Raw genomic sequence first — 18,845 nt, forward strand, 5'->3', positions numbered from 1 at the left:
TTGAGATACAATGGAGGGTGTGGGGACCAGATTGATATCAACCTGTATAAAAAATACAGTGAGACATCATTCTGGATTTACCAGGCAAGTAAATACTACTCCTACTGCTAATACACTGTGTATTCATTTTTAGCATACTAGGGATGCTTTAACTAGATGCTACTGCAATTAACTAGTTCTATTACTACTTTTTGAATGGTCATAGTTGGTAAATGATTTGACTTACTAGGCTAATACTTACTTTACATATAGTATATTACAACAATACATATTACAGGCTATATTTTTTCTCAGTGTAAGACCTGCCCAAAAGAATTATCTGAAAGCGCACAAAGCCAAACATTTAAAATCACATTTGGATAGACTTGAAAAGCACAACATTGGCTGGTCTCCATGGGAACGAGATGAGCGGCTCGTCCCCCACAAACAAATGTACATGATGTGCACAAACAAACAGAGACAGGGCCGGCCTTCTCACAGTCTGAGGTGTGAGATTCCCTCCCACCTCCCAACACAGCACACGCTCTAAAGAGACCTTCTATGTTCAGTCGTCACGGAGACACCAGCCAGACACAACCATTTATTTTATCTATTGCTTGATTATAGAAGTTTCAACACTGAAACTCAAACTTCTATAATCATGTGTGTGTGTAAAAAAAATATAGCCTTTTGTTGGGTTCTGTTCTTTATTTGAATATTGACAAAAATGAATATGTTAATAGTGTTTTGAAATCTTCCAATAACACTTATCTTTCAATAAATTATATATGAAACATTCATTTTTAGGGCTATTTATTGTATGTATTTTTGTAGTATGATAAGATTGGAGTTTGTTAACTATATTGTATATTTACGAAGAATTTACTCTCTGAGGGGTCTCTCTCGTCACCCCTCCCTCAGTCATGACTTGAGCTAGAATCCAAACATGTTCATGCGAATTGCATGAACATGTTTGGGTTCTTTCGTTGGAAAGAGCTCGTTGGTCATCTATCATTTTGAAAAGAATAAAATGGGTCTCAGTTCAGATTAACAGAGTTTAGTGCTTTGTTGATTGATTCTACCAGAATCTGTGATGTTTTTCAGTCCACTGTAATATTTTTGTCCTTTCTACTTTCCTCTTAAATAGCCATACTTGATTTGATACAGATGGCTAATTGTTTTGGTGGATTGGCTAATCCACCTGTCCATCACACCTATCTGAACTCAGGGAGATTCACAGGTGACCGGACCCTCTGTGTGTGTATTCTGGATCCTGGGCCTGCGTTGATTACCACAGGGCCCGTAAATAATATGCCTACTTAGGGCACATGTATTTGTTCATGTGTTTGCTTAGCTGCACTAAATTTAATCAACATAGCAGGGGCATGAACAGTCTGACTATTCTCACAGCACGTCAAGCACCTGAATCAGTGAAAATGAAAATCAGCTGTGAAAAACAACAGGTATAGTGTGTAGAATTCGACCGCATGCATACACATTTATTATGCAAAATTGACTTTTCAGAGCTTTTAACCATTTATTCTCCTAAAGTTGTATTTGGAGTGATTTGTGCATGTTTGAGCTATCTTTAATCATTTATTTTCAAAACATCATATTGCCAATCAATCCCAGCTTTCACCACCACCAGCATACACCCACTGCTCTTTACTTCATTCTCCAATTGTATTTTTTTAATCAGTGGTACACATAGGTTTCGGCAGTGAGTGTAGTCATTTTGGCACAAATTTAAAAAATGCTACTTGCTAGCCTGATTTGCAACTATTTTTGATTATTCAACTTTTTCTGCACTGAATTTTTCTAACGCGAAAGTCAGTGAACTTGTTCCTTTTATTAAGTCATTTTAGATGAATATTGCAATTTAAAATGTACAAATTATAACATGCTGATGCACAGGTGTCATAGATCATAATTATATAGCAGGCTCAAGCACAATATGTCTTCTTTAAATCCAGAACCAACAAGCGAACATTCTTGACCTACTTATATGATCAAATTAGCTTCATTGTGCTATTGTTGTCCAACTCACGTTTATTCAGTCAACAATTTGGGATCAGGACACAACAAATAGATTTCACAAACCAAATCAGTGCAAATGTCAAGTTGATTAAGCGATAATTCAGAGGAACAATACTGCGCAGATTGAGGGAGGATCTCCAGTTTACGTTGTGATTACGGTGGCCTTTGAAATGGCCCGTAGAAAAAATAATCATTGTGATCCTAATCTGAAATGGTCCGAACAAAACAAAGACAACTCAGCCCTGCCTCCCACTCAGTTGCACACACGTCGGACTGAAGGAATGAGAAAATATTTGCTCATGTGATTCAGCGGCAGAGACCCGGAGAGGGAGAAGGAGAGAGACAGAGAGAAAAAAGAGATTGAGCGGTTGAGAAAGCGCGAGGAGAGAGAGAAAGAGAGAGGAAGAAGGTGACAGGAAGAGAGAAAGAGAAGATGAGAGAGAGCAACATAGAGATGCAGAAGAAGAAAAAGAAAGTGAGAAGAGAGAGAGGTGGAGAGATAAACAGTGGGAGAGAGAGGCAGAAGGTGAAGGTAGAGAGAAGGAGGAGAGAGGCAGAAGGATAGAGAAGGCGGGAGAGACGAAAGTAGGAGAGAGAAATGCAGAGAGAGAGAGACAGGGAAAAAAAAGAGGCGGAGGAGAGACAGAAAGGGACAGAGGCATAAGGGGGAGAGAGAGAGAGAGAGAAAAGAAAGAGACTGAATAAGAAGAGAGGGGCATAAGGAGGAAAGAGAAAGAGAGCATGTGTTGTGGTTCCAAGGAGGTGTGTTTTCACAGCCCTGCATGTTTAATTCACATCTGACTGACACCAAACTAAAGCGAGCCTGTAAGGAGGTAGGAATGGGTCAAGTTTAGGAAGATTTGAGGAACACTTAACTATAATAACTACAAACAATTAAGACTTAATTGATAATGTAATTAATCATTTTAAAGAATGATTGAGGCTTAGCAATTCCTTAATTAACAGTTTAGGGTGTTAATTAAGTACTTTCTAAGCCACAATATTTTCATTATGGATATGAATTCTTTGTTCATGCTTTATTAAGGCTATTAAAGTGTAGTTCTTATAAGTTTTTGACCTGTACATTTGGCAAGTTATTTAAAAGCAGATGGAAATAAGTAGTGTATTGATTTTAGTTATAGCTTGGATTCATGTTTAGGTTTCCTTGTATTAATCAGTTAAGATTTTCAAGTCAATTTATATATTTTTATAATTGAAACTCATGAAAATTGCTTCCAGTATGAATTATATGAACTTAAACAATTTGGAATTTGTGCTAGTGAACTCAAAAACAGCCATTTATTTCTCCATAGTCTGAACTCTGCTCTGAGCCTCATGCTTTTGATAGAGAACTGGCTGTAAACCTCCTGATTAAAAACCCATTAGTATATCATTGACAGTTTACAATTATTGGATCTCGATTCAATTAAAATTCAAATAACTACCTAACCAACAGCCTCGTCCACCAATGTCAATCATTTATAATTCATACACAAAATTTTCACAGGCAAGGTGGGTGACAATGGCAGAATGTGTTGGTTAGAGCTGGGATAAACCTCGGTTATAAACCAATTTCCGAGATCCATCCAAAATACTAATCAATATCACAACTAGACACAAACAATACTGCTAGGAAAAATATGGATAAACAGCACAAAATTTCCTTGAAAGGTCAAAAATCTTACAATTGTGTTAAAAAATACAATCCATTGTCTAAGAAAGTTAGTTTCTTTTAAAATTGTTGTTGTGATATCTAAAACCATTTTTTTTTTTTGTATTGAAATCGTGTTTTCAGTGTCACAACAACAGTAGTCATACCTTCATTGTATACGCTAGAGATCGAACAATATATGTTTTTTTCATGGGAGATGTGTTTCAAATACAAGCAACCAATGGCCAATAAACTGCCTATATTTTTGGGCCAATATATGGGGCTGGTTTTGATTATTTTCCTCAAATTAGGCAATTTAAATTCACTACAAACTGATCCACAGCCCTTTTTTAACCACAAACCTTTAAAAGAGGAGCGTATCACATTTAGTGCAATTGGCTCTTTGTTAAAAAACCTTGTTTGTATATGTTCTAGACAGCAAACTGACCATACCGGCTGGTATTTTGTTTATGTTTGTGAGATTTAAGGCCTATAGCTGATATGCTAAAAAGTAAAAAAAAAAAAGGTCAAAAGTAATATATATATATATATATATATATATTCTATCTCTCTAGTATACGCTGACAATTTGACAATTGTCTGTATTGTCTTGAACACTGTACACTAATTGTCTGTATTGTCTTGAACACTGTACACTAGTTGTAATCACTCTTTAAAACCACTAACACCTGGTGACACACTTGTCTTTTGGCCTAGTGTCAACTGTTTTTCTCTCCTGACGTTGTGGGTTATGCTCCTCTAGTAACCCCAATACAATTTTTTTGCATTAAAGTCAGTGACTGCTCATATGTTTTCTTCTTAAGTCATTTATATCTTAATAAAACATGTCAAAAATGTATTCTGGTAATATGGCAATAAAATTCAGATAATGTTTTTTACAATTGTGTGTGTATACTTTGCATAGTAGGCTATTTTCAATAACAAGAAAAACACCCAGGTCACGATTTATCACGCTTCAATAATAGTAAATAAAGTCATTTTATTCTGATGAAAGTTCACTCTTTAATGTGACTGGTTAAATCCTGCAGTCGCTCACTCAGAGCCTTACAGAGTCTAACCAATAAGAGAAGTGAGTGGAAACAAGTGTGTAGTGTAGCAGAGAAATAGTGTATCACAATATGATGATATGACAAAAAAAAGCATATCTTAACAGCGATGAGCTCACGATTGAGCTCACAATATCACCAAGCTCTAATACTGGTATTTATGGAAGCCCGTTTCCGCCATGAAAAAAAAAATAAAAGCCCCACAGAAAGTCGAAATTACGAGTTTTAAACTCGTAATTATGAGTTTAAAACTCGTAATTATGAGTTTAAAACTCGTAATTATGAGTTTAAAACTCGTAATTATGAGTTTAAAACTCGTAATTACGAGTTTAAAACTCGTAATTTCGACTTTTAAAACTACTAATTATGAGTTTAAAACTCGTAATTATGAGTTTTAAAACTACTAATTATGAGTTTAAAACTCGTAATTAGGACTTTTAAAGTCTTAATTGAGCTTGTAGCACACTGCAACTGAGTGTACAGAGCAGAGGAGACAGGAGGAGGACTGTTATGTTTATCACCTACATACTTTTAAAAAAATGAATAAATTAAGCTCCAGTAAAGTTTCTGGCGTCTTGAACAAATCAGTGGGCCCTGAGTGCTGTTCTGACCACTCATGAGCTGTGCTCTGTGTCTGTGAGCGCTCGTTTTCCTGGTCTGAGCAGAGTGCCAGCTGGTCACAACCCCGCTGGTTTATTGAGGAAATTATTAAAATACCAAATTCATTTAATCAAAATTGATAAGGTTCACTTTTTGTAAATGTTACATTCCCAAAATTACGAGTTATAAACTCATAATTCATACTTTTAAAAGTCCTAATTACGAGTTTTAAACTCATAATTAGTAGTTTTAAAAGTCGAAATTACGAGTTTTAAACTCGTAATTACGAGTTTTAAACTCGTAATTACGAGTTTTAAACTCATAATTACGAGTTTTAAACTCATAATTACGAGTTTTAAACTCATAATTACGAGTTTTAAACTCATAATTACGAGTTTAAAACTCGTAATTTCGACTTTCTGTGGGGCTTTTATTTTTTTTTTTCATGGCGGAAACGGGCTTCCATAGGTATTCGACAGCGGCACTGATCCAGAAATTTAGATCGGCCCCACAACAGCAGTTCAGCTGATAGGCCTATCTTGTTTGAGCCTTTAATTTGATGAATAAGACAATGTACTAGCTGATGTTGGCCCAGAGTGTCTCATAATGTTCTACTTTTTATTCATATGAGGTTGTTCAGTAGTGCGTGTGTTTGAGGAATATAATAAGACATTCTCAGTCCCTATACTTGTATTGATTAATTATTGAGTTTTGGGAGATAATTAAACTTTAAATATTGACATTGGTATCATCTGAAAACACTGGATTGTTGCATCCCTACCCCTAATAGCGCTAAGACTCTTGGAAAACCCCTTTTCACATGAGAAACGTCTTCATAGTACACCTGTTCGATTACAACCTCAGATAACATTGTTTGACAACAAAACACCTTGCCATATTAGTTGAAGTCTTTATCAGTGCGACTGAAAAAAGAACACAGTGTCTATCTATTTGGCTTGAAAGTACAGATGATATGTCTGCTGCTTGGTCAAATTCTTGCAGATTTTTGTAGTAATCTAGCCTTGTGTTATCTTTTTGTATGACTTAAGAAGCTGCTGATAACTAAATCAAACACTTTTTGATCTCTTCCTGTCATTTATATTTTGATTTCATTACAAACTAAAATTTCAGAAATAAGAAACCACAAGGGAGGACGAGTGTATAAGAATGGTCATGTATTTTGACAACCCAGTGCACTGACTTTGAACAGTTTGGACAAGTCGAAAAGTGTTGACTCAATCTCCACATTTTTGGCTGCCTGCGCTGAAAAGAAAATTGAATTTAACAGTTTTCACAGGACAAGCAAAGGATAGAGGATTCTTTTGTTCTGGAGTCAAGTGGGTGTGATTGTACTTGTCCATTATAAGTGTGGATGACATCAAAACCTAATTTAGAAAAAAAATAGTAACTAGGGATTTGACATCACAACGATTTGTACTTGTACATTTGGTAAATAAATACTAATGTAGTGCATTTTTTACTTTTTTTATAATGAAAAAAAAAAAAATTCCTCCTTGTCCAAAATAAATTATGCTATTTCAATAAAGTCCTGATTAATGGTGCATATTCACCACATTATAATTGGTACTAAACTAGTGTTGTTATATTACTAAAATTTCAAACAATAATCAAATAATAGTACTTTCTTTTATATTACCATAAGGTCTATATGTGTAATCTCTCAGTCCTCCAGGTATATGTGGTGTTTTAGAGGTTCGGATAAAACTCAAGATCATCCTAAAGCTGTTCAGGAAGGGTTCATTTCTTTCCTGTTGATTTGGCTTTTTATTATTGATACTTGCTAAAATGAGTATCTAGTTTCGATACTAGTTTTAGTATTGATTAGTGTCAGATTGTTTTATTTTTTGACAACCCTAGACTAAACCAGAACTAAACCCACAAAATAAACCTGGACTAAACCAAATTTGAATTTCGTCAACTGGACAAAAGATTAAATATGTTTCGCCACTCATCCAAGCAGCTTCTTCAGTTAAATAATGATCTTAAATAAGGAACTATCCTCCATCCATCTGTGCCAGGACACTGGGGGCGTAGTCTGAACAGGACTCTCAGACTTCTCTCACCCCAGACACTTCCTCCAGTTCCTCTGGGAAACTCCAAAGTGCTCCCAGCCAGTTGGCCTGTTTCTCATGTAATCCTTTTTGTAGTTCCTTTCAGTACAATATCCCAACTAGTCCACTCACATAAAAATGGCAAAGTACTCGGAAGAAAGTTAACTGATGATGTGTGATGCGGAATCTAAATTACAATAGATGGTGTTTATTGAAAAGATCTTCAGAATATTCAACATGCATCGATGTAGCATTTACATAATATCAAAATGCATACGTAGAATAGGCCCAGAACAATCTTATGACCTATTACCTCAGTAAAAGTCAGTTCTGCAGCTGTCCCATTGTGTAAGCTAATGGCCCTCATAAAAAAGCTCTTGTAATCAGCACTTCAGACTGATAAGGTGTCTATAGTAAATGTCCCCACTTTTCCGGTCCTCTCCTTCCTCTGCTGATCTATATATACTGTCACTGTAAACAAACAGTATAGAGATTATACAGTGAAACTCCCATATCACTACCCTAGCCTAGAGCACGTTTAGCTGTGTCTGATAAGGGGCGGGTCTAATGGGATGACAGGAGATAGAAGACAATTAAGGCTCTAGTGTAAACAAATGAATAATGGTAGTAATCTTACAAAACAGCTGGTGTTTCAGGATTAACAGGATTTTCTCCAAGAATGTCAAACTGTTTACATTTTTCATAGCAGCTGTACAGCATTGACTTCTTGGATTTTTGTGTCCTCAGATAGTAGGTGATAACTGGTTTAAGCTTTGTGCGAGCAACAGAGATTTACCAGGACAAAAGTTGTTATTGACCAACATGGGGACATATGTTCTTCACAGCTGGGCGGACAGACAGAAAAATGTGTACTTGTGCTTGGTGATTTAAAATGCCTATAAAATATCTGGTTAATCCCTCAGTCGTCCAGGTATGGTCCATAGCCAAAGAAAAATTCAATTCAATCAGTTATAAATAGAAGATAAATGACGTCTAAGCCAAATTGGTCCTGCTCAAAGGTGGATGGTTTTCCTGACAAAAATTACCTCTTTAATTCTCCTCTCAAACCATTTCTTTTCTTTGTCTAAGATTTGTACCTCACCATCTTCAAAAATAGTGAGACTCTATTGAGATGATGTACTGCAGGATCACCATGCATCTCCCTTTGTCAGCTGGCAAACTGTTAATGTTGTGGTCCTTTTCTAGAGCACTGATCACCTTCCTTTCCTCTGATGTTACATTGGAAGGTTGGTGTTGCTCAGTGCAGGTGTTATTTTCAGTCTAAGGTCTCCTGCTTCTATCTCTGTAAGCTTATTTCTTATTTCTAATAGCAGTTTCTGCTGCTGTGTAGTCCACTTTGGGACTCTGGTTAGATATAACAGAGAAGTTCAGTCCTTTGGAAAGTACCTCTTTCTCTGTCTGGGTGAGCTCATGGTCAGAAAGGTTTTCCACTCTTGTTGGCTGGGTTCATCCCCATTCCTCTTGTCTCTCCCAAACCCCGGGGGTAGGTTGTTTTTGGAGTTGCAAAAATGTCTTCATGTGATGTTCTTTGGTGTCCTATGAAGTTGTTGAACCTCTGAAATATTTCTTCTGGGACTAAAGTAGCTATCCAGTTTTGTAAGCTTTCTATTTTAAACTTTAAGTTTTCAATGAGATAATTCAGATGGCTAGTTCTAAGGCTGAGCATGTTCCTATGGTTGAATGCCCCATGCCCTGATTCTGGTGCCTTCCTTTTAAATACCTTGGGTATTAACTGTTTCCATTGACATCTAAGGTTTAAGTGTAAATTATTCCTATTCTCTGCTTATTTCTTGGCATTATCTTCCAGCTCTCTTAGCAGTTTGAGGGTGGTTTCCCTGTAATTCTGATGTCTGTGTAATCCCTCAGTCCAGGTATGATCCATACCAAAAGAAAATTAAATTCTGTCAGCTGTTTACAGTTTTTGTTTGTAGGCTAGGTCTATTGAACTACACTAAGTATCAGCTGAGCATGAGTCATATTTTGCAAAAAATAACATCAAGTTCACACAGGAAGGCCAAGGAGAGCAAATTGACCTTCTTAGATTGTGCAGTACTTATAGGAATGGACCACGGACTCCAGGTAGAAGTCTTCAGGAAGCCCACATACTGTGACCGATACCTGCTTTTCGATTCACACCATCCACTACAGCACAAACTGAGTTTTTCAAACATTACAACATAGGGCGAAATGCACCGGAAACAGGGCACAGTTCAGCCAACAAAAGGAAGATGCAGCCTTAGAATTGGTCATGTGATTTTCTCATTGAGTACTTACTTTTAAAATAGAAAGCTTACAAAACAGGATAGCTACTTTAGTCTCAGAAGGATTAACAACTTCAAGGAATTCAGAGAATGTCACATAAAGAAATATACGCAACTCCAAAAACAACCTAACCCCATCAGAGACAACGGTGATGAACCCAGCCAACATGAAGAGGAAGAAAAAAAATACTATTAAAACAGTATTAGTATCAGTTTGACATGTTCACCTTATAAAGAAAGTCTCAATAATTGCATGTAATGTACCACTATTGGGGTGAAAATGCTGGACGAGTGTGTCTTCTGTAAACAAATTATTGACCCATTTTCAGTTACATTTCTCCAGTAATACCAAACAATTTGCGATATTTTTTACCATCCACAGAGAATGTAACCTACTGGTGCGATCTGGCAGAAATCCTCGCTGCCTGTTGCTACACTTTCAAGCTGTGATCCGGATTCGTATTCTTAGTACCATTTCACATTTGGTGTCTTAATGCGTCTCTATAGACAAACAACACATGCCGGCTTGGATAAGTGGTCTCAACCATTTGGGCATTTGGAGTGAGTTGGGGGACTATTTGTGGAGACATGCAGATGTACTGTTATGTTGCCAGCTCTGTTGCATAATATCTTTGTGTGTGTGTTTCTTCTTAGAGTACGGGGCTGGAGAATGGGGTGATGAGGAGCAGCCTCTGTTGACCTCAATGCAGACAACCAGTGATGGCCACAGCACCCCCGCAAAAGTGAGTTCAACATTAAAGTGAACATGACACTACTACTATGATACAAAAATACAGGAGCTAGCGCTGAATTATAAAACAGAATACCTCTACCTGTCATTGACACGGAAAATTCCAATGAGATTAAAGGTATCTTAATTTAGTTTATAAGGCTAATCAAAATAATTGTGCAATTTGGAAGATTAGAACACTAGAACTATGTTTTAGTGGGTAGGTTAACCTTTGCTATGCATTTAAAGTCACGCAACACCTTGGGTAACAGTTTCAAATAGGGCTACACAATAAATCATAAGTTTAATTTTTTCATTTAATTTATCTTTATTTATACATGGAGAGCCCAATGTGAGTACCAGATTCTCTTTTACATGAGCACCCTGATAAAATACAAGCCAACATAAACAAAAACAAAACAAATAACTACATAGGTCCACTTTAAAAACAGGTGCTGATTTAGTTCTAGTAAGGCCAGTTTTTAGACAGACAATCATGAGATCTTGTATTAAAAAATTCCGTATCAAAGTTCAACAAGTAAGCAAGATATTGAGGGAGTTTATCAACTGGTCCCTTTATACTGTTGTTCTCTTCTGACAGATGGCCGACATACTTTTTCATAGAGTGTACAGTGATGGGTTCTAAATTCATCACCTGTTATAAAACGAAGAGCTGAGTGAAAGAATGTATCTAAAGATTTCAAAGTAGAGGCTGAAGTCTCCATGTATATTATATCTCCATAATCTTGTACAGAGAGAGAAGTTGTTTGAACAGTTACTTTCTGTAATTCAGTGGGATACAAGATTTGTTTCTATGAAAAATTATAAATTTGATTTTAAACTGTAATTCCAAGATATGTATTTTAAAGGATACATCTTTGTCAAGCCAAAACTCAAGATATTTATTGGTAGCGACTTTTTGAATAGATGTGCCATTTAGTGTATAAAGATTTGCAGGTTGCATATCACTTAAATATTTTTAGAAAAAAATCCTATACTTATTAGACCGTCGTGAGACAGGTTAGTTTTACCCTACTGATGATGTGTTGTTACAATAGTAATCCTGCTCAGTACGAGAGGAACCGCAGGTTCAGACATTTGGTGCATGTGCTTGGCTGAGGAGCCAATGGGGCGACGTGGGATTATGACTGAACGCCTCGAAGTCAGAATCCCCCCTAAACGTGATGATACCGTAGCGCTGTGGATCTTTGAGTGGTCAAGGATAGCCGGCCCGCGGGGGTCGGTGAGCAGAGCCATTTGTGACAGGGCTGGGGCGCGGCCAACATGTGTCCCTCTCCTAACTCGCACCTCATGTTTTTGGAGAACCTGGTGCTAAATCACTTGCAGACGACCTGACCTTGGGGTCCCACCGGAGGAGCTGGAGGACTTGTCTGGGGTGAGGGAAGTCTGGGAGTCCCTGCTTAGGCTGCTGCCCCCGCGACACGGTTCCGGATAAGTGGAAGACGATGGATGGATCATATACTTATATTCATCTTACATATACATATACTGATCATTTAAGATTGTCGAGGTGATTTGGGATTTCATTAAAATCTTGCTGCGGTTTTAAAATTGCCTGATCAGCAAATGGAGCACTTGTATACAAAGCAGCATTATCTGCATATAAAAGTATGAGGCTTTCTCTTAAATTGCAACCAATGAAATTAATAAATATAGTAAAAAGTAGCAGTAGTAGGTAAATTCAAATTACGGTTTTAATGATCGCAATTAGCAAATAATGAAGGATGCAGTTACTGAGATAATAGAATGCCTACTGCAAACAACAACAACTGTCTTTATATGGAGGAAAATATTCTCTTTCAAATGGTAATGCTTTAAATGTGCACTGTGAACTAAATTCATAAATTGCAAATCCAGTAGAAATGCAAGAGTTCATTTGTTCATCTGTTCATCGGTAGTTAATCTTTAATTCATTGATTCATTAAGTTGTTAAGTTGTTTTCTAGGAATATTTTGCAGGGGACATAGTTGTACAGTTGTCCCTCACTATATTGTGGTTCACCTTTCGTGGATGTTTTTAGTGCAATTTTGCATGCTTTTTTCACCGTGTATGAATGCGCATTGTGTTCTGCGTACTGATTGGCTGAGGGACTGTAGACCATTGTCCATCAGTCTCCTCCGTGCTGTGTCTCCTGTACAGCACAGAATGCGTTCAGCAAATTTACATAAATGTTCGATCGACACTACAGCGGAACGGCGCCAGGACAAAGAGGCCAGGGGAACTGTGAAATACGTGTGAGTCACTATTAATTAATTAAACAAGAGAGAAATGTGAGAAAATGTTAATGCCTGTCTGAGAAAAGTGTATAAAGTGTGTGGTGAGGGGTTTTAGAGCCTTATATAATAATCGTAAAAAAATAAAGCTGATTACTTTGTGGATTTCGCCTATTGCGGGTTATTTTTAGATAATGAGGGACCACTGTATTACATAAAGTTAATATTGAAATTTAAAACACCTCCGATGCAGATTAACTACTCTATAATTAGGTATATCTATACTTGAGAGTCTGCAAACAGGATTAACTGGAATTTGATTTTCACCTGTTAGGGCACATTCGTATGACCTTTAACCCGGTATACCATGTGTTCCATGTGTATACCATTTTAGTGTTACGATTATTGTGAGAAAAAAACACAACAATTTAATGATTATTCACAATTATTGACACCATGACTAAACAATAGTGATATCCTTGATTCTGTTTCATTTCTGTTGTGTAACATATTACAGTATTTGACCTGGTCTATGAAATCAAACTTTCTGATTGACAAAGTAAAGTTGAAGTGACACAGATTGAATGGAAATGACTTAATTTTGCCTCTGAAATGGGACATTTTCAATTAACTATCTTGACATCCCTAGTTACAATATAGGGTTGCACAATATTTCACAATGGAATCAAAATCGCAATTTGACTTGTTTTAAAATAAAATATCCTCTCAATTTAGAGTGGTTTACCCTGAAGTTTAATAAACCTTTTCAAACTGTTGTGAAATGCATGAGAGTCTTGCATTAGTTTTGCAGTTCATATTCCTGTCTTCCTACTAGAGATAGACATATATATCTGATATTTACACTTTGCAAAAAAATCCCATATTGGCCCATCTCTACTTCCTACAGATATTTCTACTCATGGATGTGTTTAAAATGTAATCTGTGAACTGAATCTTTTGAAAACATAATTTGCCTATCTTAATCCCAATTTCAGTTCTTGTTAGAAAAAATTGCAACTGGATTTTTTCCCCTCAAAACTGTGCAGTCATATTATAATATCAGTTTTTTTTCTTGAAATCATGATCTGCTGTTGTCTTTTGCAGTTCGTTGGATGACATAATCGACTCTGAAGAACAACGAGAACACCCGGAGTTCCTGAGCTCTGTAGAAAAGATAGTTCTCACCATCTTCCTGTCCATCATCATTATTATGACTGTGTTCGGCAACCTGCTGGTGATGGTGGCCCTATGCAAAGACAGGCATCTCCGGTACGCAAAAAACAAAATACAACCATCAAAATTTTATGCTAAATTAATTACCATGTTTATGATGGTTTTCTTGAGCCTTAGCCTACTCATTCATTTTGATTGATTCATGCATCTCCTAACTTGTACTTCTCTGTAAAATTCTGACTTAAAACATCTCTTTTAAAAAAAAGCATAATGACCACTGCCCCGTTTCTTATTATTTTAGGATGCAAACAAATTTTTTTGTCTTAGTTTTTGTCAAGTTTGAGTCCAAACGTAGACTTGGTTTGGCCCTGTCCTGGTTTAGTCCTGGTCTAGTCCAGCTTTACTTATGAGTTTACTCCCAGTTTAGTCCATGCGTGAATACTCCCTTAGATCAATAGCACTGTTTTCAATAAACAAATAATGATACACATAGATTAAGATGGATTATCACCATATATCAGAAAAACACAATATTTCTACTTACTTACTACATGGCCATAAAACTAAGAGCCTATATATCAGTCATCCATTTAACACAGTACAGTTTTTGTTTACAGTTCTCGGTTTATGACCTTCACCACTTGAGTGCCCTTAGGAAGCTATCGTAAAAGTATCTCCTTCCAAACACTATCTATTATGTGTGACTTACATGATGGAGAGTCAGAGTGGGTTATCCACATGGCCTGCACATAGGTTCCTCTTACTCTTTCTAGGAAAGTCAGTTGAGGAAACACATTAAAGCGGTTGCAATGTCTGAAACTGTAAAACTGTCATGAGAAGGAACATACAGTTCTCTCATGAAGCTGCTGAGGTCATAAAGTAGCCTTCCAGTGTGATTAAAAAGCATGTGACTGCATCAAGAGAAGTGGTAGTTTTGAGTAAAGGCTGTGAATGTCAAATTTGATCATAGAAATTATCAAATTTGACATTCAAATTTAGATTTATTCCCAATTTTAGTTTTGTCAGAGGGATTGGGCAGTTTTGGCAGTCAGAGTCCCCTTGTACTGAATTGTGCTTGTTATCATTTGTACCAGTGTAATCACCTATTCAATCCAATTTTAATCAAGATTGATGTGCTTGGGTCTTTTAACAGAAAGGTCCACAGCCAATCCTCTGACAGTAAAGTATGTGGGTTGGAGCAGAGCTGAGATTATAGATAGAGCAGATATTTGGACTTTTTAGCAGCTATCACCCTTACATCTCCAGCATATTTTGTTTTGGTCAATCTGGTGCCTAGAAAATACACACGAAGCTTTATATTGACACTTTAATACATAGAGATGGCTGTACAAAATATGCCTACACAGTGTTCTTGTAGGTTTGTGGTAAAAAAAAAGGGCCTGGGGTGGAGTTTGTAGTAAATTTAAATAAAATATCAGCAGAGCTTATTAGCCATCGATTGCTCTTGCTTCTAAACAATTGGTATCGTATCAGCCATGAAAAAAACAATATCGGTCAATCTCTAGACATTTTTGTTAAATGGCAATGGTTATAAATATGCCTTGTTTATTTTCAGTAAATTAGTATTGAAAGACATTTTTATTTGTTTTTACTGAGATCAAGTGAAATTTTATGTCAAATCAATATGCAGAAAATATTAAATAAATGTTTGTTTCTTTTATCATATTACCCAACCATACTGCCAGTGAGGGAGAGAAACAAAGTAAAGTAAAATGTTCCAGTGTTTTTAATAGAGATTGACCAATATGGATCTTTTCATGGCAGATACTGAAACTCATTCTTATAATTTGCCGATAAGCTGTGGTGAAATTTTTTGCTAATATTTAGGAGTGTTTTTAATATTTTTTCCCCAAATATATCATTTTAATTATAAACATAATTACTGTACATTGCACTGCTGTATGTAATAATTAACCATAAAACCTCACTACATTAACAGGTTTTATGGTTTAGAAACAATGTCAGACACCAACACCAAATCAGGTTCACCCATATTCTTTTTGAGGTAATTTATATTTTATTGAAATATTGATGCAAAAAAATGTGTTAATATGTAATAGTGTTTTACTCATTGTAGAAATGTGACCTTTGCTTCTGTATGTCAAATTTTACTGTAATAAACTAAAACTAAATAAAATAAACTAAATTTTGTCTTTCAGTAAAAAAAAGACCAACTACTTCATTGTGTCCTTGGCATTTGCTGACCTGTTGGTGGCGCTGGTGGTCATGCCCTTTGCTGCCATTGAGCTGACCACAGGGGAGTGGCACTATGGAGAGATCTTCTGTCTGGTGCGGACATCTTTGGACGTCCTGCTCACCACCGCGTCTATCCTACACCTGTGCTGCATAGCCTTAGACAGGTCTGTGTGTGGAGACAGTCTGTTTTGTGGAACAAAGGAAGCATCCTTGGAACTTGTAAAATAAATTAATAAATTCATATACATATATATACATATATATGTATATATATGTAAATGTAAATGTATATATACATATATATATATATATACATTCATACATATGTGTGTGTGTATGTGGCTCTAATGTGGAGGGTAAATTCTGTTATGAGGTGAAAAAAACATTTTCTATTAAATATTGTTTATGAAATACGTTTTTATTCCAGGTATTACGCCATCTGCTGCCAGCCACTGGTCTACAGACACAAGATGACCCCGGTGCGAGTGGCTGTGATGCTCGGTGGCTGCTGGCTCATTCCCACTTTCATCTCCTTTTTACCCATCATGCAAAGCTGGAACGCCATTGGCATCGAGGACATAGTAAGTCATTTAGTTTTATCAAAAGCGGGTGGCATGGATGGATAGAAACAAAACGCTTTTTTTTCACATTTTGTTTGATAAAATCACCAGCAAAACAAAGTGCATCGGTCAAAGGGATTTCATGTACCCATTTTAAAAGTCCCCCAGTCTAATATTGTCTCTTTTAATAACACTTCCAATCCTTCCACAATGACACAGTAATGCAGTGATCACAAAACAATTCCAGTCCCCAGTGGAGGTTCTTTAGCTTCGAGCGACTAGCTAGAATTCTCTCCTTTCTTCTCCTTTCAACGTGTTTGGGCGTTTGTCGAGTTATTTCAGAGATGGCAGAGACACCCAGAGGCAGGCAAAAAAGACAAAATGCTTTGGCCAGACTCAATGAAATTCCACCCAAAAACAATATTATGTGAAAACGGTGGCTGTTGTTTCGCTTAGTGAGAAAACAGGCAGTGAAAAATGGTGCAGAATGGCAATATAATTCTCTTCATTCACAATAAATATACATTATAGCTGTATGTGAGTAAATGGTGAATAGTTATTGGGTTAAAAATAATGGAAAAAAATCTTATAATTATTTGTGTCATAAATCATATTAGTCAAATAGAGAGGGATGTATATGCACAGCAGCAGGCAAGAGAATGCAAGTTATCTGGAGTTTTGAGAGACTGGACAGTTTAGGCTTGCTGTTTACTAATACTTTTCCATATATAGTAGTTTTGCACAAGATTGTAATGATTTAAAGAGCTTATGCCAACACCACAGCACAACCCCTTTTAAACAATTAATCGATGCAGGGAATGTACTACTGGGAATCTACCAAGATTTTCTTTTCTATCAACTACAGTTGTAGTTATTACTATTGTTTTATCTCTCTCTATAGATTTTTTGTGGCTTTGCTACAAGTTTTAGGTGAGAATTCATATGATTCAGATTTGAATTTAGTTACTTTATTTGTAACTGACTGGAGCCATAACTGTCATCACTGTAAAATTTGTTTAAAGCCTTAATAGAATCTAAATAATTTATGACAAATATGGCTTCAGTTTGTATGTTTATTTTATTTTTGATTAGTTAACTAAATCATTATTTCTACTGTACACTGAGATTTTTCAATATATTTTAATTAAATAAAGGGTGGAATATGGTGTCTGAAGGCTTCTAGAGAAGAATTTATGAATAATGTAATATTGATGAAAATCTAAAATTGTTTATTAGATATCTAAATATGAATGCAATTATTTAATAATCAACTAGTCACAGTTATTCCAGTTAAACGTTGCAGCACTAATGGCAAAGTAACATAAAAATAAATAACTGTTTCTTAAATGTAAGTTTTTATGTTACTTTTTGACCCACAAATAACAAATTGGTTCATATCAAATGTAATGTATAGAGACAGACTGGTGGTTAACAGTTAATCACTAATTATGCAATAAACTGATTAAAGAAACTGAAGAATTATTGTGCATTCCCTATTCCATACATTCATCATTATTATGGTGTTATGCACAATTAGGAGTAATGTTGTGCTCGGAGTATTACAGTAATGGTCTGGAGCTTGACTCTGAGCTGACCTTGTTATGGTGCCATAGACGTATTCATCTCGTGGAGACAGTGTAAGCATCCCAGACAGAAGTTTCCTGTGCACCCTTTCATTGAAGAGCTGACTATATTTCATCAAAACGCCAGCATCTAAAACACTGATGTTGAACAGATTAAAAGATAGCTATAGTAATACATATCTTATTACCATCATGAAAAATATGATTCAAATGTACTTGTTGCTTGACTTGTGTTAACAATGACAGAAAGTATGATTTGATTGTTATACAAGTTGTTTGAAGTCAGTAGTTTGAAAAGTAGTACATATGAATGCCAAAGTGTGACCACAGTTATAATTAAGCAGCACATCCATATCCTGATCTGTGTGATGGCTTAATTAAGAAAAATGAAAATAACACGTTTACTCAACACTGGGTATTTCTGTATCACCAAGTCTTCAGTGGCAAAAAGTGGCATTTTTGCCGAGATAATCTCTAGGAAATCAAACTGTCTTGGAAAATATGTGTGGTATTCTTCACTACGCAAGAAACAAGAAGAAAATATATTGCAAAGGACAAGACTTTTTCATATCGCAGTTGCCTAAAACTGCTTCACCCTAGAGTTCACACCTCACTATGTGTGGTTAAATCCACCTGTCACTCACTGAGCAAGTAAGGGAA

At 36.1% G+C, this 18,845-nt stretch overlaps 1 protein-coding gene across 1 annotated transcript in view; it reads left to right on the plus strand.

Moving 5' to 3' along the window:
- Positions 1-18,845, plus strand: part of si:dkey-247m21.3 (5-hydroxytryptamine receptor 4) — a 68,011-nt gene that overhangs the window by 15,493 nt on the left and 33,673 nt on the right. Inside the window, exons 2-5 of the mRNA XM_033976331.2 lie at positions 10,343-10,431; positions 13,757-13,921; positions 16,006-16,206; positions 16,470-16,623. Coding sequence (XP_033832222.1) covers positions 10,409-10,431; positions 13,757-13,921; positions 16,006-16,206; positions 16,470-16,623 — 543 coding nt within the window. The 5' untranslated portion in view covers positions 10,343-10,408. The remainder of the gene's footprint in view (positions 1-10,342; positions 10,432-13,756; positions 13,922-16,005; positions 16,207-16,469; positions 16,624-18,845) is intronic.

The sequence above is a fragment of the Periophthalmus magnuspinnatus genome, chromosome 12 (assembly GCF_009829125.3).
Source record: "Periophthalmus magnuspinnatus isolate fPerMag1 chromosome 12, fPerMag1.2.pri, whole genome shotgun sequence".
NCBI classification, from domain to species: Eukaryota; Metazoa; Chordata; class Actinopteri; order Gobiiformes; family Gobiidae; genus Periophthalmus; species Periophthalmus magnuspinnatus.